The sequence below is a fragment of the Xiphophorus hellerii genome, chromosome 23, assembly GCF_003331165.1.
Source record: "Xiphophorus hellerii strain 12219 chromosome 23, Xiphophorus_hellerii-4.1, whole genome shotgun sequence".
Taxonomy (NCBI): domain Eukaryota; kingdom Metazoa; phylum Chordata; class Actinopteri; order Cyprinodontiformes; family Poeciliidae; genus Xiphophorus; species Xiphophorus hellerii.
Window position 1 is genome coordinate 18,918,275 of NC_045694.1, and position 22,604 is coordinate 18,940,878.

The window sequence follows — 22,604 nt, forward strand, 5'->3', positions numbered from 1 at the left end:
ATGTTATGTTATGCCAGCGCTGGTTTGTGAGTTTTTGTTCACTGTGCGACTCCTCTCCTCAGGGTCCTCCCACCTACAGCACATACGCAGGTCTGCACAGTAATCAGATCGCTGTCAAGGTTTGTTACTCCCACTGTAATGTTCCATAATCCTCCCAGCAGCCACCTCTCCCCGCCTGCTGCAAATCTGTCACTATCTCTGCAGAGAGAAGATCACATCGCTCCTCTTCTCAGCTTTTTCTTCTACAGTCTGCTAGAGTTCGACTCCTCGGTTTTCTCCTACAGCGGCCCTGTCCTTTGCGCCTGGACTCCCAGTTTAACACAAATTTCCAATTTTCTCTGCTCATTTATCTCGCTTTCTCTCTTCTCTCTCTTTCTCTTTTCCCTTATCCTTAACTGCACATCTGTTGCACCTCAGATGGTTTTCCCCCGATATGATCACAGCTTTCTCGCTGGAGAGCAGTCCAGCAGCTTTCAGAGACGCTTTCTGAAGGTAGACCTCTACTAAAAGGCATGTGCTTCCTCTTTTAACTCTTTAACCTGCCTCTCGTTTGCATGCTCTAATTCAATTATTTCTGTTCTTTTCGCTATTTTTGGTTCTGTTACGTGTAATAAGTTCATGTTGGTTTGATTTTTGTGACCATTTGATTGTGCTGTTTTTTTCTTTTTTTATTTTAACCATACTAGTGAAGCAAAGGGTTTTTTTATTTTTAGAGCAACTGGGATGATTAGGAACACACTTTAAAGGTTCTCAAGAAAATACTTGTTTATTTTTAAAAGAATAAATAAGTTTTAATTGTCTAAATTTGATGGAAACTTTGTCAGTTCTTTAAAAACTATCAGAATCCACATTTATCTAAAAGGCTAACTTCCTTTTTGTTTTGCTGGACAGCTTCAAAATGAACAAAATAATCACTGACAAAATACATTATTCCAATTTGCATGACTTGAATCACCACTTGACTCGCCTCAACAAAGCAAACCATAATGCTCCAGATGGGGGTAGAGAAAGTGTCTCCACTATAATTTTCAGAAATTTTAGGAACATTAATGGTTTTCTGTTCTCAACACAAATGGAAAATATGCATCAGATGGGGTTGTCAAAATGTTTTTTATTTGGAATAACACAGTAAACAAATTAGTTTTTTGGACAAACAAGACTGTTTCTTTTAAGCTTAATATGAAAATAAACCCTAAAATATAAATCAGACCAGATTGGATTTTTCGCTGTTTGACAAAACATCCGTTTGACTCAAAGAAGAACCTGAATCATTCTTCCTGTAAGATCACAATCAAAGTTTGATTCTCTCAAAAGAAGTCGACAAAGATTGTTCCTTTGTTGATTTGATTTAACAATTAGATCTTTTTTTCTAATCTGGATTTTTATCCAAAGCAACAACGTAGATGGCAGACTTTGCAGTTCTTCCCACTTCTGCAATGCTCACTAGTTAGTTTGCAAAAAAAAAAATGTTTTTTACTCTTTATGTTTTTTCTCTGTGTGCAGCAGAGACTCTACATAAATTCAATTAAGTGAAAGATTAATATTGTAAAGAAAACTGTAAGGTTAGCTGGAGTGAGAACCCACCTTCTGTTTATGTTCCTGAAACCTTCACTGAAAACTGACAAAATGACAACAATCAGCGTATTAAAAGTACTAAAATCTCAATTTTAGGGAAATAAATCAAATTATTCAATGTGAGATTATTCTACCGTGACATACGTTGAAATTTATTTTAGAGCATATTACGCATCTTTGCTATGGATGCCATTTTATAGAATAAAACCTGGCCTACCTAAAGACATGTTGTCAGGTGATGATCTGTGTCTGCTGCCACCACCTGGCCAAACATGTTTTATGCACCTCTGAGTATTTTAAATTATTGCTTGAGATAAAGAGCATTTCTAATTTGTTTTCGTCATCATTCTCCACACTTTGTTTTGCTTGCATCTAAAAATGACTCACTGTGACTGAAAGTTGTGTTTTACTTTTCTGTGAATCAAAAACATAGTTTCTCTAATATCCACTCTTCTTTTATATTATTGTTATTTTCATCAGGGTGATCAAGGCCAAGCTGGACCCGCGGGGCCTCCTGGTCCTCCTGGGCCTCCTGGTGCCCGTGGGCCCCCAGGAAACACCGGGAAGGATGGGCCTGGTGGAGAGCCGGTAAGGGCATCCCAAGTGTGCAGGAAGCTCCTTTTTACTCCATGTTGCACTGCTCTTCCATCACTCTGCTCACATCTCACTAAGTTTGCACCACAAACACCGAGCTTTGTGTGAGTCTGTCACTTGGGTAAGGGTCTTCTCTGTAAAAAGCACTGAACCTCAAACCTCATTCTTCAGCGTTAGCCAGTGAGCTGTGGTTTACCTAGAAGAAGAAAAAACTCCCAAAATAGCAACTCTCCTTCAAGCCTCATCTGTTTTGCATAAGTCAGCAGCCGCAAAGTTCTCCAAAGCACGCCGCTTTCTCCCACCACTGTGTTGCCGTGCACACTGAAACAGATATGGCGCTGCGGTGGGTTCATGGGCAGTTCGCTGGCCGCGGGAAACAATAGTGCACTCCTCGTCTGAGGCATTTTCTGTTGCTCAGAATTAAGTTTGTACCCCACAGCGTTCCACTGATCCACTGTGGCAACATCAAGCTGTGGTTCCTGAATTTGAGGGGAGAAAGTTTCAGTTTTTTCTGTTTATCTACTTGAAGGAATAATAGTCGCGTTACTCTCATCTGGCGCTGGACTGCGACGGATTTTACGTGAAAGATGTTGGTTTTGACGTGGGTGAGTTGAGAACACACGCTGAAGCGACCGCAGAGAGCAGTCGGATCAGCTCAAAAAGTGACAAAAAACAGACGGGCCGAATGAAAAGGGGGCCATCGTGTAACCTAGTTGATGGCAAATGGTCTTTTCAAGTTGATTAAAGGCGTTGCGAAACCCAAAACAGCAAAACAAAGTGGTGCTGAGAGCTGCTCCATGTTGTGGGCAGATGTTTCAGTGGACTGAGCAGGAGAAAGTGAGGAAGCCCGCCAACATGGGTGTCCTCTAACACCTGATGCTTACAAAAGTATTCATATCCATAGAAACCCATTTATTTTGCTCCCTGTAATTTGGTGCCAACACAGACTGTTACAAATTTGTAAAGAGAAAATATTATATTAATTTAGATTAGTAACAAATAGGTCATTTGTAATCACCCAATACTTTTGACCCAGCTTCTGATTCTCCATTAGACGTGGGCCTGAACCACTCCATCGTATGTCCTGCTGAAAGAGGAACCTTCATCTCAGTCTCAGGTCTTTTATGGCCTCTTAAGATGTTTTTTTCCAGGGTTGCTCTGAAATTACCACAGCACATCTTCCTATCCAATCACAACAACTTGTTTATGGTTCTGAAAAAATGTAAACCCCACAGCATGATTTGACTACCTCCAGGTTACATAATTGGAATTGAATATTCCAACATCAAACTTCCCCACAGCCTCATCCCTGAGCTGTCTGGAAAAATGTGGAAAAACAAGAAGGGAGTTTCGGTTTAATATGGGAATCAATTTCACAGCTTTCAAATTTGAAAAATGTGAGATTTGCTTTAGCGGCTTAATTCAAAGCTTACATAAATTCTGGTCTCCGTAATCACGAATGCATCTGACATCTGAACCGGGCTCTGTTCTGTACTCGAGATAAAAAGCGCTGCTAAAAATTATTTGCAACGGCGATTTGTTTCCCGCTGCTGTGCAGGACAGATCAAACGATGGGGCCCAGGTAAGAGGGGTGGGAAGAGAGGTTAAAAGACGGCAGGAGGATGGGAACAAAACCGGACCACAGAGCAGCTCGGTGCATCAGGATGACAGCTTGTATGTGCAGACAGAGCGCAAGAAGAGGAAAAACACCTGGGAAACATCATAGTAGCCCCTACAAAATATTGTAAAATATGAGCGCTAAATGGAAAGTTAATACCCTCCGATGTATATGCATTTATGTGAGTGAACTGAGAGATCAAGTAAACACCACTCCTTGATTGCCATGTGTGTGTGTGGCTCGTGCAAGAACGGGTTTTAGCGCAGATTTCCTCTAAGTTTCCTTTCTAACGGATGACTTCATAGCAGACATTTAGCCGTCCACCTGGTCCCAGAAAACAGCCGATAAGTCTGTTTACCTAAATGAGCCAAATCACTGATAGACAGATGGAGAAAGACATGGAAGCTGACATGAAATGTGTGTGTTTGATGTTGTTTGGAGCCACAGCTCATTGTACCGCATACAGACTCCAGGGCTTCAAATTCAATCGTTGTATTTCCTAAAGAGGAGATAAAAAGGATTTTTTTTTCCTGGATTAAAAAGCAGAGTGGTTGAGTAAATGAAGTAACCACTGTTTGAATGAAAAGCTAGAAAAAAAAACAATCACTTCATTATGGGAAGGACGGAACGTCCTTATTCTGAGTATCAAAGCGCTCACTGATTTACTCCTTTTGACATATTTACATATTTGACCGTTTCTGTGAGACATTTACATGTACTTATCATGGCATGCATGTTATAGTAATTAGGACTTTTAATGATTTGCTTGAGCTTCTTTTAAGAGTTCAATGAATATACAGCAAACAACTGTGAGGAATTTCAAACCTAGAACACTAGTCAGCAGTGCAGCGAAAATCGTTCACACAAGTTCAAATATACACACACCCTGACTGACACTTGGTTGAATGTTCCAATAAGAAGCAATTATAGCCAGGAATGAGGCAGGAAGCTTAGCCACTTTTCTTATTGGAGTCGGTGGAAATTAGTTTAATTGGTTCGAACTGAGAATAGTGGTAACACTGTTCCAGACACTTTATGCTAGCCAGCTTTATCTGCTTTAAAACAAACTTTGATGGGTTTCTAAATTTATTTATTTATTTTTTTACTTCTATTGACTTCAAGTTATATCCAAGTTTTTATTGTCTTGCTCCTGATTTGAGGTGAAACGGGAGGCTTGCTTTCCAAGCACTTCGTACAATATTAGGCAGTGAAACAGATTCGCAGTATGATGCCGCCATCACCGTGCTTGGTAGTCGGTGCTTTTTAGGTTCAAAAAGCCAGAGCTTGGCAACTCCAACCATGCCTCTTCCCATATAGCTGAACCTCTGTCTCCTCTGACTGTAAACCAAATTAGTTTTGTTTTACAGTTACAAACCAATTTGTAACTGTAAAATCAAATCTAGAATTCTCCTCTGTAGATCTTTGCTTGGTCCTTTTGTCTTTTCCATCATCCTGAATTCATTGGTCAATTTAGTGAGTGCAGTCAAAAAAATTATTTTTAATATAAAGAGCATCTACCTGCTGCAGTCACTCATGAATCACTCATTCAGCAACACTTATTCACAGATTTTAGAGCCTGTGTATCTATTAGAGCCTGTGTGTAGGATTTTGTGTGGATTAGAGACGTAATTATACATCAAATCCTGCTCCAATCAAGAGCAGTTGAAATAGATCAATAAAAGCTTAAATCTTCTCTGACATTCAAGTCATTTTTGAGTGCAAATAAACCTCTGACACAGCTGCGTAGGTCTTCCTTTAAGGCCTTGGTCAACACTGACATCTAGTGGCCAAACTCTTGAAGTAACTGTCATTGCTTTCCTCACGGAGTTTTTCCTCTGTTTCCTCCTCAGGGTTTGCCAGGTCGGGATGGTGTTGAGGTGAGAGTTCATAATTCAGAACAGACATCTATGTTTTCTTTATCTGATTTATTTATTTGTTTATTTTTTTACTTCAGGGACCACAGGGACCGCCTGGGAAACCGGTAAAGTTTAAGAATCAATTATCCACCTGGACTCATCTGACTTATTCTCGCTGCTAAGCTTTTCACTCTTTACATTCATTAAAATCTACTGACTGGTAGGGAGAAGATGGAGAGCCTGGCTATCCAGGAGTGCACGGCCCTCCAGGGCAGAGGGTATAATTAGCTATTCACATAGTTAGTATCACAATTTTTAACATGTTCTTAACACATTAATTATGGTTCTTTTTGTAATTCCCCAGGGGGAGCCAGGTATGGGAGAGAAAGGAGAGAGAGGGATGGATGGAGTCCCAGGATTAAAGGTAAAATTAATCTGAAGTGGTTTTATGGCAAAGCTTATTACTTAAGTACAATTCATGTAACATTCACAGTTGTGATGCATAATATGTCATTTGACGTGACATTTGCTCCTCACACAGGGTGATAAAGGAGAAGCAGGAGAACAAGGACCACAGGGACCTATGGTGTGTTTTCATTTACAACATACTGTAAATCCTCCATCTTTACTCTGTTTTTATTGCCAGGTATGTAAATGATATGCATTTCTCATTTCAAACTCCTGCTACAGGGTTATCCTGGTGAAAAGGGCGCTGCTGGCTCCTCAGATATTGTCGATTTCAACGGAAAGCTCCTAGATGCTTTCCAGGTGAGTTTAATCTTCTAAACTTAGCACTGAATCCCACAATAGAGTTCAGGGAAACCTAAGCTTATGTGAAAGCCTTTGTAGTAGGAAATAAATCTTGAGTATTTCAGCCAGAGACCTCTGAAGTGAACTGCCTTACTGTCTCTTCTTGACAGGCCATCAAAACCATCAGTGTTTCGGTAATCCGCTGCTGTTGCTGCATGGTTTTTGGTGGCGTGACGAGTCACTAACACCACTCTACGTGCTTGCATCAGCACAGACCCTGTGCGTTTCCTCCCCCACCACCCCTCACATCACACCTGCCTCAACAGTCGTTTCTGTGTGTATATTGTGTCCAGATTTGTGACATCAGATGTATTAGATGTCACTGCACGGGCCACATCTGAAGAGACTCTCTGAATGCCGGGGTCTGTTGCTTTCTGGTGCTTTGCGTTCTCGTTTGGGATGCAACACTGCAGCCACAGTTAATGCATCGCAGCTGTGTTGTTTTATCAGATAACATGTAGCCTGAAGACATTCGTTTAACCATGCAGAACAATCTAAAGGGCTTGTTGCAACGTTTTGAGTTGTTTGAATGTTACTAGAGGGCAGCATGGTGTGTTTGCTCTGGTATTGGCATTTTTCCATACAGTGCTTTTCAAGTGTCTTCATATTCCCTGAACTTTTTGTCTTGTTACAACCGCAAGCTTTATGTATTTCATTATGTTGCAGATCAACAGTGTTGTCTGCAGCTGTGAAGTAAAAGGATAGATAATACAAGATCAGTTTTTTCATTTTTATTTTTACATGTAAAAATCTGTTTGGCGCCACTGAATAAGTGGAAACACCTTCTGTTGCAATTACAGCCTGAATCTGTCAGCTTTGTGCATCGAGAAGCTGAAATCTGTGCTTCTTTTTTTGTTTCTCCTAAATAGTTCTGACCAGATGCAAAGCGTTTATGAACGTCTATTTTCATTTCTTGCCTTTTCTTGCTTTGTGTTTACCTTTGTCCTGTGAAGGTGACACACCTGTCTCAAGTCGTTTAAACCCTCTAACCAGATCACCTGTTCCTGCTAAAGAAAACCAGCCCACAGCATGACACTTCCACTGCCATGTTTCTTCTTGCGCATGGTGTGGAATTGTTTATGTGTGTTGAGACACTAAGCTATCTCTGCACAAAAACATCTGTAATTTTGGTCTCATCTGACCATTACACATTCTTCTTCTTCTTCTATTTATTTTGTGCTAATGACGCAAAGTAAGCAGTTATAGACAGCCTCCCCACAGCATGATGCCACCGCCACCATGTTTCAGTGATCTGCAGTGTTATTTTTTTACTTTCTCCCTAGTCCTTGGTCTTCATGGTGCTTCGTGTTCACTAATGTGAATCTCCCAAACCTTCACAGACCAGCTGGATGCATGTTGATAGTAAAGTGTACACAAGTGAATTTTACCTACCAAGTAGGAAACTTTAGTTGCTTGTATTAAATCGTATTTAGGGCTATGAAAGTTAAGAAGACTAAATATAAATCCAAACGCACACACTTTTCAGATTTTTATTTGTAAAAAAAAAAAAACATTTTAAAGCAAGTTCTATTTTCCCTTCCAAGTCATAATTATGGACTACTTTGTGTTGGTTTATCACATTAAAAATTTGAATGAAATACATAAAAAAGTGCTCTGTGTAAACCCTTGCTGAAAAGAGCAGGAAATTTTGACGATAGGAAGGGCAACTCTACACTCATTACAGTCACAGCTCTGCCTATATCCACTTGATCTCCATCCTGCCTCGTAATGGGGAATACATGCTACTGAAAGATGGCTATCTGCACTGTGGTGTTTGCATTTGATTAAAAACGTGTATGAGCCAATTCCCTTTGGATTCTGATCTCAAACCAAGTCACAGCCCAATAGCCTCAGATAGCTTCAAAGCAGATGGTAGAAACACAAAATAAAGATCTTATCAGAAACCTCTCGTCAAAGAGGTTCAGTCTGCACAAAGTCTGCTCACTGGGCCTCTGGCAGACCTCCGAATGCTCATAATTCACTCATTGGCCACCCATGTTGCATTTGTTTGTGTGAGGAGCGGGTTCTCGTGTTTCATTTGTGTTGATGAATTTGGTGTAAAGTAATGCCATAATGTTATTGGTTAGTCTCTGGTCCTCATTCTGCAGTTCTTTATATGATTGGTTGCATGAGTAGAGCTCACTAACCTCTGATGAAATACTGCAGATCAAATAGTGTCGCACAATAGTGTAAACATCTCTGGTTTCCAAGGATTTTGTAGCTCTCACAGAGTCGAAAATGGAAAAGGAGTAACACAGATCAGGAAGGCAGCATGTTTTTTTTTTTTTTATTATTCCTCTTATTACTTCAAGAGTGTATGACTACAGACGCAGAGATTAAGGAGCATGATTGAAGAGGCCTGCTACACACAGCAAACACTGAGAGAATGTGGAAATCATGTTCGTGCTAATTCTCATCCGGTGTTACATAAAGTCCAATGAATGCTTGGCTTCCCCTGCCTTTGCCTCAGTTTGCATCAAAACAATCAACAGCATGAAAAATGATGCCAGATTGTTGTGTTTTACAATCTCTGCTGGATGAAATGGCTTCAAGTTGTTCGCGAATCAGCAGAGGATTTGTTTACTCCCCTATTTACAAGGAAAGCAATGAGGAGCAGCATATATACAGTATATACTGTATAATATATATATATATATATATATATATATATAGCAAAAATCAAAGATTTGATTTAAAAAGCAGTAAGAAAAAAGTAGTATATGTAAACATAAACATTTTTTAACAACAATTTTCATTTATTTATGTATACTGTATATGCTTCTCCTCATTGCTTTCCTTGTAAATAGGGGAGTAAGCTCTTTCTCGATATATACAGTACAGACCAAAAGTTTGGACACACCTTTTAATTCAATGAGTTTCCTTTATTTTCATGACTATTGACATTGTAGATTCACACTGAAGGCATCAAAACTATGAATAACACATGTGGAAATATGCACTAAACAAAAAAGTGTAAAACAACTGAAAATACCCCTTATATTCTAGTTTCTTCAAAGTAGCAACCTTTTGCTGTGATTACTGCTTTGCACACACTCTGCATTTTCTTGATGAGCTTCAAGAGGCACACTTCATAGGTGTGCCCTGTCAGGTTAATAAGTGGGATTTCTTGCCTTATAAATAGTCATGAAAACAAAGAAAACCCATTGAATTAGAAAGGTGTGTCCAAACTTTTGGTCTGTACTGTATATATCGAGAAAGAGCTGTTTTATTGCCACATTTACAACACTTCATTGACCTCCGTCTTGTCCAGGATGTTTTGACCTTAAGAGATTAAGAGACTGCTGTTGTCACTGTTGTCAACACAAAATATCATTATCCTACCAACTGAGTCACTTAACATTTTTCAGTAAGATTGTTTAAAGACTGCTATTTACTAACAGGGTCACAGGATGTTAGTATTGTCTCTACAGAAGCTGAGCTGCATTCTCTCCACTTGTTTGAATGCAGCAAAAAAGGTTGTTGCAACTTTAAACTTGATTCATGTGAAGTAAAAATTAAACGCATCCCATCTGTCTGTCTGTCTGTCTGTCTCCAGGGCCCACCTGGACCACCAGGACCTCCTGGCCCTCCAGGGGAAAAGGTAAGTGAAGATGAAGTCCTCATATGTTATAATGGAAATATATCAGTATTCTGCTCTGAGGAGTGGATGCATTTGTGTTAAAATGCGTCACCTGGAGGATATCTGAGAGATTCTGAATTGATAAATATCCCCAAGTCAAGATGTGGGATGCTGAAAGAGTCCTAGCAAAGCTTTATGAATGATGAAATTAAAGCCAAAAGAGCTTTGTCAAAATATCATTTTGAGAGTGCACATAATTCTGCACTTCATGTTTGTTTTTTCAGTGGAATTGCACCAAACCTAAAGAGTATTTTAACAGGGATCTGGGCACTTATTAAGATCCACTTTAAATATTTGTGCATTTATGAGGCCCCTTAAATTCACTAAATAACCAACATTTGTGTCTCTTTTTCCTAAATTAGGGAGAGCTTGGATTGCCTGGGCCTGCAGGAGTCGATGGAGAAAAGGTACAAACAACTACACACATGCAGACTGGATGTTTTCAGGAATGATCTACGTTTTAGAGTCAGTGTATGCACTAATGTTAAAATATTTAAAGTGGAATTATGTTTGGTTTCACAACCTTCAGGGATCCAGAGGTGATTCGGGTGAAATGGGACCTCCTGGTGAGAGAGGAGAGAAAGGAGAGATGGGTCTGTCTGGACCTTCTGTAAGTCGTGACAGAAACAAACTTTTTTTTTTTTCTCAAAAAAGGTTTCAAATGGTGAAAAGTGAAAATAACTGTTGCCTCTGTGTGGATCAGGGGATGGACGGATATAAGGGGGAAAAAGGAGACTGCCGACTGGATGACAACCTGGTTAGTTTTTAACACACATATAAACACACTGACGTTTGAGTCAAATTAACACAGACATGAATTCAACTAATAGTTTTAAGCAATTATTTTTATTGCTTTATATATTCTAGTAGGTTTAAAAATAACGTTGAGTTTAAATACCTTAAATAGTCTCAAAAATATTAACACCTTCTGATTTTTTCCCCACATTTTGTCACTTTGTGTCCCCCAACCCTCAGTATATTTTATGTTATTTGATAGACCAACACAAAGTAGTGAACATTTTTTAAAGTGGGAGGGGAAATAGTTTTAAAGGTATGTTGCAGTCAAAAAAAAACGAAAACTGACATAAATTAGTGTGCAGCCCAAACAAATCACCTCAATACTTTTTCCATCCTTCTTTCCAAAAAAGCTCAAACACAGTCAGACTGGATGGAGAGCGTCTGCAAGCAGCAAATTTTAAGTCTGTTCATGGATTCTCATTTATTGTATTCAGTCTGTACTGGGCCATTCAAACACTTGAATGTTCTAAGATCAATCATTGGCAGCCTCTAGCAATTTTGGGTTTTTTTTCAAAAGGCTTGTCCTGTTTTTAGCGCCACCTCATCTCCTCGTCAGCTTTTTGTTTTTGCCATGGAAACAAAAATGCTGTTCCGTGCTGTGTTACATCAGAGCTACAATTCAAAAACTCAAATCACATCTGCTCTTGACATAAACGTTAACAATCCCGCCTGCCCTCTCTTCACTTTTTTACTCATCAGATTCAGATGATCTCTCAGCCGGGCCCTCCTGGCCCTCCAGGAATACCCGGGTCCCCAGGATCCATGGTGAGTGTCTACATCCGCACCCCAATCCAGCACTTGGATTCCTGTAGGCACGGACGCTGACGTTGTGTGATGTTTTTTCAGGGTCTGCATGGTATGCCCGGTCCTAAGGTAAGCCTGAGATGCCTGTGTGTTTTGTGGTGGAGCGGAGGCTGAGAAAACATGCTGGGATCTTAACCGCTGTGCTGTCACAACGCAGGGCGAACCAGGAGCTGGGGTCAAGGGAGAGAAAGGGGAGCACGGGTCTCCTGGATACAAAGTAAATGACGTATTTGCCAATATTCATACAATTAAGTCGCTTGTATCACGCAACACCGATTGCTTACTTTCATCTGCAGGGGCTGGACGGCCACCAGGGCCCACCGGGGGCTCCTGGGTTAGTGGGCCTTCCAGGTGCAAAGGGGGAAAAGGTAAATCAATAATAAGCTGCAATATATGTTTTATAAACCTCATTTGATTTCTGTTAAAAATAACAAGTGCGATTTTCAAATGTGGTGTCCGCAGGGCCGACCAGGGGAGCCGGGACTAGATGTGAGTTTGTCGAAGTGAATTTAGTTGATGGTTCTTTTTACCTCGACTCAAACATCTGCTGAACCTTCTCATCTTTTCTTCATTCAGGGTTTTCCGGGTCTGAGAGGAGACAAAGGTGAACGAGGAGAAAAAGGAGACAAGGTTAGTTTAGATTGTACAGACACAGACATAATTTTGATTCATTTAGAAAAATTTAAAGGTAGCTTACCTTTAAATTTGGAACATTTACTGAGAAGAGGAGAAATCCCTCAAAAAGACATGGCTCTTTCTAACTAAATTACAGCTGCCATAATTATTTCTTGTCCTCATAATGCCTTTACATTAAATGCAACTGAAGTATTTGGCTGACATTGGGAAAAATATTTCCTGTTCTATTACCACACGTGAATAAAACCATGAAGTTTTCTAAATGCTACTGGGATTTTAACTGGAAGCGTTTCCTTTGGTCAGATGATGCTGAGGTTCTTTAACAAATCTCCAGGTGGGTTTGGCCTCAAACAAAGGATGAATATGTGGAAAAGCACCTTGTTGCACCTTTTAAGTTTGGTGGACGATCTGTGATGCTGTGGGCCTGTTTTTTTTTTTTTTCTTTCAAAGACCCTGGATAAATAGACCTTTGTTATAAATCATCACATCACAACCTATTTCAGAAACCAGAAGTTGTCATTGGTTGTTCCTGTTGAAAAGCTATCCCAAACTTTCTCCCCACTAAATAAATTTACTGAAATAGAAGTTTTTCTGTTTTTTTTTTTAGTTACTAATGTAATATTTTGTTACATTAGTGCTATAATTCCAGCTTATGCAACTTAGTTTGTTTCTCGTTATGTGGGTCTGACTTCTGGCTTCTTCATGCCTCAGGGTGACAGAGGGACTGTCGGGAAGAGAGGTCTGAAGGGTAACAAGGGAGAACAAGGTCCTCCAGGACTGGACCAACCCTGTCCTGTGGTATGTCCTCATCATGGATACACACACATGCACCCCCCCCCCCCCCCCCCCACCCACCCACCCACACACACCACACACACATAGCTCTGTGATACCTGATATTCTCTCATTCTGCTCTACTCTTCTTTAAAGACCTTTTGTGTTTTCTGTATTCTGTGTGTCGCTCTCAGTGTTTTTCCTATCATTTTCTCTGAGTTTCCTCCTTATGGCTGTAAATGTGTAACTGGCATCCTCTCACAGGGCTGTGATGAGAGTAAAGGTCACTCTGTGAAGGCAGGGCTTTCTTCTCCTGAAACTGCTCCTCTTCCTCCTTCTGGCCCTGCGGCCCCCTGTCCTGTGGTACAGTATCTTTCTTTCTTTACTCTACCTCCTTATGTTCACTTACTTCATCTATCATGTCTTGTTTTATTTATTTATTTTTACTTTTTTTTTTTCTTTAGTCAAACTATAACCTGCATAGTCCTATACCATCATAACTTTATCTATTCTCAGATAGTAAAAAGTTATGGTTGCATTTATGTTGAGGTTAAGTACTGAACTATAAAACCTGACAGCAGCTAAAAGAGATGGGACTTTCTGATGTCATATCTATAACTGCGGGTAACAAGAAGATTAATTATTCATTAAACATTCCTTGTCTGAACTTAAAAAGATAGTAGACATTACACAAATATTAATAAATATATGTTATTTATTTAATGATTGTGGCATATGGATTTTTTTAAGCAAGAAATTATTTTTGAACATGGAATTGTTTTCAAATAGAAAAAGAAATTATCAAAATTAAATGTATTAAATTAATACCTTTGAATTTTTTTTTTGACATTTTAAATGCAATATTATGTTTCTACACTAAAAAATGTGTTTATTTTAGGGCTTTCTACACATTTTTACCAGGAAACTGTGGAAGGTGCTTTAGACTCTGATATTTACCAAAATAAAGTGTTATTTTGAGCTCAGTCCATTTAAGGTTAAAACGATTTGCAGGGCTATTACAGTGGTTTGATTTGACAAAACCACTGTGTTGCAAACATTAACTTTCCACCTCTGGTCTCTCCTGCAGGGACATGATGGGCTTCCAATACCAGGCTGTTTGCATAAGGTGAGCGTTTGAATTTTCATTTTTAATAATTTATGCAGTTCTGTGTCGTCACCTTTGAGCTCGTTAAAGGTGCAGTTAGGGAGTAGGAAGCACAGTCAAAGTATATACAAATGACTTTTCAACTGATTTTACACATACTGACTCTAATTTAACACAGAGACAATTTGTAAGTATATTAATCTGTGCTTTTGAGTTTATAATAATGATAAAGCATGTATACCTTGCTTAATTTTTGTGCAACTTAAAAGCTAATCACTCTTTGCTATTTTTTGTGTTTGTTTTTTGTTTTTGTTTTTGCAGTGATGACTAACCAGCAGCATGGGACCTGTACATATTGATATGGTATATTTTGCAGCTGTGTACTACCCCAACAACCTCTTTTTCATCCCTATTTTTTAAAATAAAATCCTATTATATAATATATTGAAAGATAAAGAACAAGGACATTTTTAGCCTTTTTGTAAACTCACAATGCAGTGTGAAAGCAGCCATGAACTGGCAGTGGGACTTTTAGCTTGACGGACAGTCCAAATGTCACTGTTGGAGTAGAAGAGTGCCTCGCTAACAAAGTGTGACTGACGTGTGGTAACCACAAGTGGCATAGTGGCTGTGTGATGGTGTGTGCAAATCTCACCGATGGATGGATGTTCGAAAGGATGGGATTTTTTTTTGCGGAGGAGTTTGGAGTCAGTGCTCTCTTGTCCTCTCTCTGTGTGTGTTTTCTACAAGGAGGAAATGGTGAGGCAGAAGCTCAAACGTAAGCGTCTCTCTCAGCCCTGAGACAAATGGAGCCCCGGCGGGGAGAGGACACACAAATGGGCAGAGAGAGTGAAACAAAAGGGCTTCTACTGAAGAAGAGCTTCATTTCTGATGCCTCTACGTCACACTCAGATCTTGCATTACAGAGACTCTCCAGGAGGGGGCGACAGAACTCTGCATTTCCACATTCACCTCTGATGGGAAAGAAACCTGTTGCTGATGATGTTGCGCGGTAGCTTGATAACCAGTTGAAGTTTTCTGGGAGTCACTGACGTCCCTGGCACATAAGGAAGGGAATTACTGTGCAGATAATTTGTTATAATAATAATATGTCGTATGAGATTGTTGTAAAATATTAGTGCATGGCAGTGTTGTTTAGCACCCCGACAGCATGTGGGACTTCCAGTCAAACCCTGACACGACAGAATATTCATTTTTATTTGCAGTAAGGATTATTTACATATAAAATCCCTTCAAAATAGCATTAAGTCAACTAATGTAAAACTTACATTTTGTGTGTTGTATTAGTTTTGCATATTGTTTTTATGTTTCTCCAGTTACAGTTTGCATTCCTGTGTATTGGTTTGATCGCCGAGTAAAATTTGAAGGAACCATTTGCAGTATTTTGGATCAATCAGTGTTGCCGTGGGAAATAAGCGTCCTCAGCTGATGGCCTTAGAATCATCGAAGATTGCTACTTACAGTATTTTGGACAACAGTAGAAGTTTTTTGCTGCTGACTTAAATGTGTGTTTGTTTGTTTTTTTCTATATATTTGTGAATCATCTTTAGCTTTGAATTTAAGAAGAACCAGTACTTAATAACGTCATTTGAAACAATTATATATGCAATAATTCTTCACTGGTCTCAACTTTGACTGTATCTCAGTGATATTGTTGTTTCTTTTGCTGTATGGATTTTTTAATTTGCAACAAAAACTATCTTTGTTATCAGGTGACATTCATTTTGTGTGATATTGTCAACAAATCTTTCTCAGACGGACTCATTTCTTGGTGCTTCAGTACTTTTTTTTGCAAATCTTTATCATGAACAGTGGCGGTTTTTGAATGCATGGCGCCCAGGGCAAGCCCCCCCCCCTCTCTCTCTCTGCCACCTCAGACCAATCAAAATCAAGAACATTAAACTTACGTTTCTGGATAAAATACAGTCCTGCACAAAGCATGTAGAATACTCCTACTTTCAGCAACAAGCAGTTGGGAGAACTCTTCATTGACAGTCAAATGTATAAAAACAATAAACTTATGTAATTCTCAACCTACAGAAAACAGGTGCTTATGCCACCCCCTTTCTAATGTCTCCCTGGGTAACTACCAATATGACCGATTTTAAAAAAAACGCCACTGATCCACTGTCTTTTAAAACACACATCTGCAGACTTTTCAACAACCTGTTTAAGTCGAGCTTGTTCTGCCTTGTACTTATAGATCATGAAATATGCTGATATGTTTGGAAACATATTGGAAATATAATCAGAATGTGGACAGAACACACAAATATACATTAGTGGAGTTTTGTGTATATTGATATGTGTTATTTGATGTTTTGCCTTCATTTTACATTATACTACATGCAGTATTCTAACACTTACAAATATTTCTGTCTCAGTGTTACTACAGTTTTAAGGAGAGTTCCCTGAATTGGTTCAGGTTTATTTGGAAGTGGAAATGTTTGAGTGGATTTAAAAGTTGCTCTCACTCTTATTAAAATGTCTTTTTTTGTGTGTGTGATGGAAAAAAATTGGGCCGTGACAAATTGTCAAGGGTGCAAATGATTAAGTTTCACTTATAGAACCAATTCTAGAACATCTGAACTGTATTTCAGATTAATCGGATTATTTGATTAAGGACATTCACATTTATACAGCCAGGTTGTTGCAGTGTTTTGTTACATTTTTGCCCCTAACAGATTTGCAAAAAATGAGAGGGCACACAGTATTAAACATGAGCATTTGTGCAGTTGTATTAATCTGAGGTATTTGAAATGTGTGTTGAGTGGAACTTTAAAAGTGTTAATGCACATAGGTAATAGGATCTGTAGTGCTTGAGTATGCAATAATTACTCATTCAAGAGTTTCTTGAATGTGTTTATCATTTCAGTCTGTTCAGATTTTTGACTGGAAGCATCAGGTTTATACATCTTAATTTGAACAACTGAAAAACTATTCAAGAAAGAGAAGTCCTCCCATTTTTCTTTATTCAAGTACTCAACCTTCAGTCAATTAAAAAAAAAACATTATTTTATGATAATGCCAAAATAAGCTGGTGGTTATCTGCTTTATGTTTATTGCTTTCACAGATTCTTCCAGCACTATTTTCTTGGTATAATGAAGTTGATTTGTGATTAAAGTTTTATATTTTATCCAATCTTACCCTACAGTGTTAGCTTGTCTTTGTGAGCATTGTTGCTTGGTTGTGCATTTGGTTGTAAAGGATTTCAGCTGTTTTTGTAATTACTTGTCCAATTATATGAAAAAAAGAACAACCTATGGTCAGTCCAACATGTAGACAAAAATAAAATCAAGTTTTACGATTGTTTTGTCATTTATTCAGAAACATAGCAAGAAGAAACACTTTTCATATTTAATAATAAAATAAATGATGCAAAATCAAGGAAACAGTTATGAAACTGGATTTTCTTTTTTAAATGCATGCATCAAAGTACCTGTAAGGTCAGTATATCTGATGAAGAAGGCATCAAAACCAAATCAAAACCAAGCAAAAGAATTAGGCACATTAGAACCACAAAATACTGGGTAGCTTATTGAGATTTTACGTGATAGACCTACACATTTAGCACTTATTTGTGAAATGGAGGGAAAATTACACCTACATGGTTTTCTTTTTTACAGATACAAATCTGAACGATTTGGGGTGTATTTGCATTCAGCACCCATTTACTCCACCTAAATAAATCCAGTGTACACTTCGAACAGGTTTTCTTCCAAAATTACACTTGCATTATCGTTACCATTTTGAATAAAAGCCTCCCCAGAGTGATGCTGTCATCAATATGTCTCCCAATGGTGTTTAGGGTGAGTTGTAGTGTTAGTTTTCCACCACATAGGTTTTAATTTCAGTGCCCCCTGTCGCTTGGGACAAATATCAAATTGGACTTCTTTTTAACAATGGATTCCTTCCTGCTTTAAACAAGGAATATATAAGGACCTCTCAACATTTATTCCAATTTAAAATGCCTTCAGATGACACTTGATTGAACTAAATTATCTTTCAATCCCCTAAGTAATCCCAGAGATTCTGAGATATAAATGCTAAAGGCTGCATGACAAGAACTAAAGTTAATATAATACTGTTGTTTATTTATACAAACAGCAGCCCAATATGGTTCTGTTTTTGTAAGTTTGAAAGAACAGAAATAGTAAATTAAATAAGATAACAGAAGACTGTGACAGACTGTGAATGAACATGAAAGGATAATGTGACGACTGAGGTGACTGAACTTGCTACGATACTATAAAAGTTGTGAGAGCAAGAGGAGTCAAGTATAGAGCAAAACACATCAGATTTTTCTGTGCTGTTTTTGTTCAGTTATTAGTAACCTGTAATACTGCAGAATGTTTCAGATTCTTGCATTTTCTAAAAATAACATTTAAAAAACGTAATAATAATGCCCCTAACTGAACTCTTTTAAGCTAACAAAGGCATTTCAAAGTGATTTACATCATAAAATCATAATACACTAACCAATGACGAAACAATCAATAAACATTACATTTTATCAAAGGCTATCATCAAAGTCATCAAGCAAATATACATAAAATATATTGATTAATGTTCCAGTTATTATGAATAAAAGGCAACTCTAAACAAGTGGGGGTTTAGCCTTGATTTAAAGGAACTCAGTGTTTCAGCATCTTTGCAGTTTTATGAAAGTTTTACACAGATCTTTGGTGTATAGAAACTGAATACTGCTTCTCCGTGTTTGAAATTTAAAAAAAAAACTGTGTTCAGAACCACGCCTTAAAAAGTTCTAAACTATCCCTTTTATTCAACTTCAAAACGAGCAAAGACAACATATCCCAGAGTCCTTTGCGGAGTCCTCACCCCCTGATAGCGTTTGCATCCGGGTGCGTTCTTCCTTTTCCTCCGTGCCTAGATGCGATGAGGACTTAGGTTTGCCCGAACCTGCCAAGAATCCGAATCCATCCTTGTGATAGGCACCATCAAACCTCGCCAAAATGACCGAGCAGATGACAGTGAGGGGGACCCTGAAGGGCCACAGTGGATGGGTCACCCAGATCGCCACTACGCCCCAGTACCCCGACATGATTCTGTCGGCGTCCCGAGGTGAGGCTTCCCCCGCCGGCTCCGCCAACATGGCTACAGCTAGCATTGTGCAGTTAGCAACACATTTAACTAATGCTTGATAAAACGGTATAAAGACGGAGTGAATTACATGTGACAAGTGAACAGTAAAAACAGCACTGTAAAGATTTAATCTCTGTTAACACTCAGTATTTTTCAAATGAAGGGGCGATAAAGGTTCCATGTTGGTTAGCATATGCTATGTGGCGTCATATATTGAACGACTTAAATTACCCTTTCATTACTTTAATATGACTTCAACAGACTGAAGATTAATACATGCATATAAACTCACCACATCTGTTGAATAGATGTTTGTATCGTACAGCATTTCCTGTTGCCGGCCCCGTAAGAGCTAATAAACCATGCTAGCTCAGCAAATGTGTTCAGGTACTGCGAGATCACCCATGAGTGAAGAATCCCGTGTGTTTATTTTGTTTCCCAGACAAGTCTATCATCATGTGGAAACTGACCCGTGATGAGACCAACTATGGCATCCCCCAGCGCTCCCTGAGGGGTCACTCTCACTTCGTGAGTGATGTTGTCATCTCCTCAGATGGCCAGTTTGCTCTCTCAGGAGCCTGGGACGGGACCCTGCGCCTGTGGGACCTTACCACGTAAGTTCTCATCCACCTACACCCAAGGGGTCCAAATCCAGTCCGCAGTAGTAGGTGTCCTGCATGATTTCACACTGAATCAAGTGACTGGTTTACTAGCAGGTCTCTGCAGAAGTTTAACATCAAGGACCCTGGCTTATGAGGACTTTAGTTTGACACGTTCGACCTAGATCTTTGACTATTTCTTTTTAAATGTGAGGAGACCATGGATTTCCTGTAACTTAAGTCCACAAATGCATTACTTTAACTCAATATAACGGGACAAATACTATTTGATTAATGAATATTGTCCTTGTATTTTCTAACAAAACAGAAATATGTGAATCACTGATAGAGAGGTTTTGTATTCCTCTATTAGAACTCACTAAGCTTAGGAAACTAGAATTGAGAACAGTTAAAGGCCTTTGTCCTTATCCTAGCCTAGCACAAGTTTGAAGTACAGCGTTTATGAAGCAGTTGAAACTTAAAAATATGGTGAATTACAGAAAATGTTTCAGTGCATCTGCATTTGTTGTCAAATCAAGTTGCAGTGATCTAAAAAAATGTCTGGCATTCAACTTTCTAATCTTTTTTCTTTTGTTTTTTAAGATTTGTAAGTTGTACTAGATTGACTATATGTAATGAATGCTTAGTTGTTTATCATTTGAATTAGTTTATAGGTGGTGGAAAAAAAGAAGAAATTGTTCACAAGAAAAATGCTTGACTTTCTAGTGTAGCCTTTTAAAATAAAACAATATTTTGGGATTTTAGAGACAAGTGATCTTTTTTAGGTTACAATTTCGTTGGATGTCTTGAATTGTGAAACCATATATCGTGATCTGCTCTGCTCCTCTCTTCAGTGGCGCCACCACCCGCCAGTTTGTTGGACACAACAAGGATGTTTTGAGCGTGGCGTTCTCCGCTGATAACCGCCAGATTGTGTCTGGCTCTCGGGACAAGACCATCAAGCTGTGGAACACACTTGGAGTCTGCAAGTACACCATTCAGGTGAGCGACCAGCTGGTGTTACGGGTAGCGAGAAGCCTTAGTAGAATTTGCATGAATTGACGTTTCACCAAACGTATTCTCAACTTGGAACAGTCAGCAGAAACCTCAGGTGGAATTTTAGTTGTGCTGTACAACAAGAAACTCAAGTAGATTTTTAAAATTTATTTTAGTTTGAATGTTAGATGTGTGCTGAGGATTTCTTTTTATTTTGCAGGATGAAGGCCACACTGAGTGGGTGTCTTGTGTTCGCTTCTCCCCCAATAGCAGCAACCCCATTATCGTCTCCTGCGGCTGGGACAAGATGGTCAAGGTGGGTGGATTTATCTGAAGATTCTCTTCTGCCTATGTCACATTAGCTCAATGATTTAAAACAGTTTGCATGTATTATCCTACATACTCTCTGAGGAGATCATTAAGTTAATGAGAGCAGAAAATTCAGCTACTTCAGATGTTTTTGTCATTGTGAACGAGCTGATCGATGTCCCGACCCCGTTAGGTGTGGAACCTGGCCAACTGCAAGCTGAAGACCAACCACATCGGCCACACCGGCTACCTGAACACAGTGACCGTCTCTCCCGATGGCTCTCTGTGTGCATCTGGTGGAAAGGTAACCTGCCTTTACTTGTAGGTCATCAGATGGTTTACTGTGTTCATTCTGATCGGAAAATCCAACTAAGCTTTCAGGTTTGCTGTGATGGAAAACTATACATGCATCTGTTAAATAGTGATGATACCAGAGGCTGTTTCTGAGCGACGGTGAAACCTGTGGATGTTAAGAGTGATGAAGGTCATGTGGAGTTGGTGGGAATCTGTCATTGAAGTGTTGTTTCTGTGCTCAGGACGGTCAGGCCATGCTGTGGGACCTGAATGAGGGCAAACACCTCTACACTCTGGATAGCGGTGACATCATCAACGCCCTGTGCTTCAGCCCCAACCGTTACTGGCTCTGTGCCGCCACTGGCCCCAGCATTAAGATCTGGGTGAGTCCTCGTCATAAGCATCTCCCGATTAGAATAGGCGGTGATGAAACTTCTACATGCTAGCTGCATTTAATGATGAAATCAGAGGCTGTTTCTGAGCTTTGATCTAAAAGAGTTTTATTCTGTAGGAGGATGTGGTGCGTTCCCACTCATCCAAATCTTCTCTCTCGTTGTTCTTGTTCTCTTGCAGGATCTGGAAGGCAAGATCATTGTGGATGAGCTGAGACAGGAAGTGATCAGCACAAACAGCAAGGCCGAACCCCCACAGTGTACTTCCTTGGCTTGGTCTGCTGATGGACAGGTATTTGATTCTCAGCTCTTCAGGCACTTTACAGGCAGATTAACTGCAAGTTTGTTGTTGTAGTCTTGTGGCCCCGGTGATTATACCCATTCACTTTTCATTCTGATGTTCACTGCTGACAGTCCTGCAAATATGAGGGGAGCTAGGGAAAAGAAAACACTGTTGTCTAACAAGCTGTTCTTATATCTAGTGTTAACTTCTCACCCTTTTATTTCCCCACAGACCCTGTTTGCTGGCTACACTGACAACCTGATCAGAGTGTGGCAGGTCACTATTGGAACACGATAAGAACCCTTTGCAGAAGCAACTTTGAATAAAAAGACTGTTTAAGAAAATATGTGCTGGTCTCAACGTTTTGTTTGTAAATGTACATTTCAGTACAGAAAT

The 22,604-nt window shown here is 39.3% G+C and overlaps 2 protein-coding genes across 10 annotated transcripts in view; both read left to right on the forward strand.

Annotated features, from left to right (window-relative positions):
- The window catches only part of LOC116714459 (collagen alpha-1(XXIII) chain-like), a 146,834-nt gene extending 129,293 nt beyond the window's left edge, over positions 1-17,541 (forward strand). For 2 of the 9 annotated variants that reach the window (XM_032555050.1, XM_032555055.1), the window contains 24 exons: positions 418-492; positions 2,056-2,163; positions 5,638-5,664; positions 5,742-5,768; positions 5,868-5,921; positions 6,008-6,067; positions 6,185-6,229; positions 6,334-6,411; positions 6,564-6,587; positions 10,010-10,054; positions 10,456-10,500; positions 10,623-10,703; positions 10,797-10,850; positions 11,591-11,656; positions 11,738-11,764; positions 11,853-11,912; positions 11,992-12,063; positions 12,158-12,184; positions 12,272-12,325; positions 13,043-13,129; positions 13,370-13,468; positions 14,193-14,231; positions 14,389-14,397; positions 14,961-17,541. In XM_032555050.1, the coding sequence (XP_032410941.1) occupies positions 418-492; positions 2,056-2,163; positions 5,638-5,664; positions 5,742-5,768; positions 5,868-5,921; positions 6,008-6,067; positions 6,185-6,229; positions 6,334-6,411; positions 6,564-6,587; positions 10,010-10,054; positions 10,456-10,500; positions 10,623-10,703; positions 10,797-10,850; positions 11,591-11,656; positions 11,738-11,764; positions 11,853-11,912; positions 11,992-12,063; positions 12,158-12,184; positions 12,272-12,325; positions 13,043-13,129; positions 13,370-13,468; positions 14,193-14,231; positions 14,389-14,397; positions 14,961-15,011 (1,314 nt within the window). In that variant the 3' untranslated portion in view covers positions 15,012-17,541. Of the gene's footprint in view, positions 1-62; positions 120-417; positions 493-2,055; positions 2,164-5,637; positions 5,665-5,741; positions 5,769-5,867; positions 5,922-6,007; positions 6,068-6,184; positions 6,230-6,333; positions 6,412-6,563; positions 6,588-10,009; positions 10,055-10,455; positions 10,501-10,622; positions 10,704-10,796; positions 10,851-11,590; positions 11,657-11,737; positions 11,765-11,852; positions 11,913-11,991; positions 12,064-12,157; positions 12,185-12,271; positions 12,326-13,042; positions 13,130-13,369; positions 13,469-14,192; positions 14,232-14,388; positions 14,398-14,531 lie in introns of all 9 variants that reach the window. The other 7 variants (XM_032555053.1, XM_032555056.1, XM_032555051.1 and 4 more) reach the window with 7 other exon arrangements.
- A 1,542-nt stretch (positions 17,542-19,083) lies between these two features.
- On the forward strand, positions 19,084-22,554 carry rack1 (receptor for activated C kinase 1). Its single transcript, XM_032555709.1, has 8 exons — positions 19,084-19,314; positions 19,778-19,949; positions 20,789-20,936; positions 21,151-21,246; positions 21,433-21,543; positions 21,776-21,916; positions 22,107-22,217; positions 22,440-22,554. The coding sequence occupies exons 1-8, from the start codon at positions 19,206-19,208 to the stop codon at positions 22,503-22,505; spliced, it is 954 nt and encodes a 317-aa protein (XP_032411600.1). The 5' UTR covers positions 19,084-19,205; the 3' UTR covers positions 22,506-22,554.
- Positions 22,555-22,604: the final 50 nt, after the last annotated feature.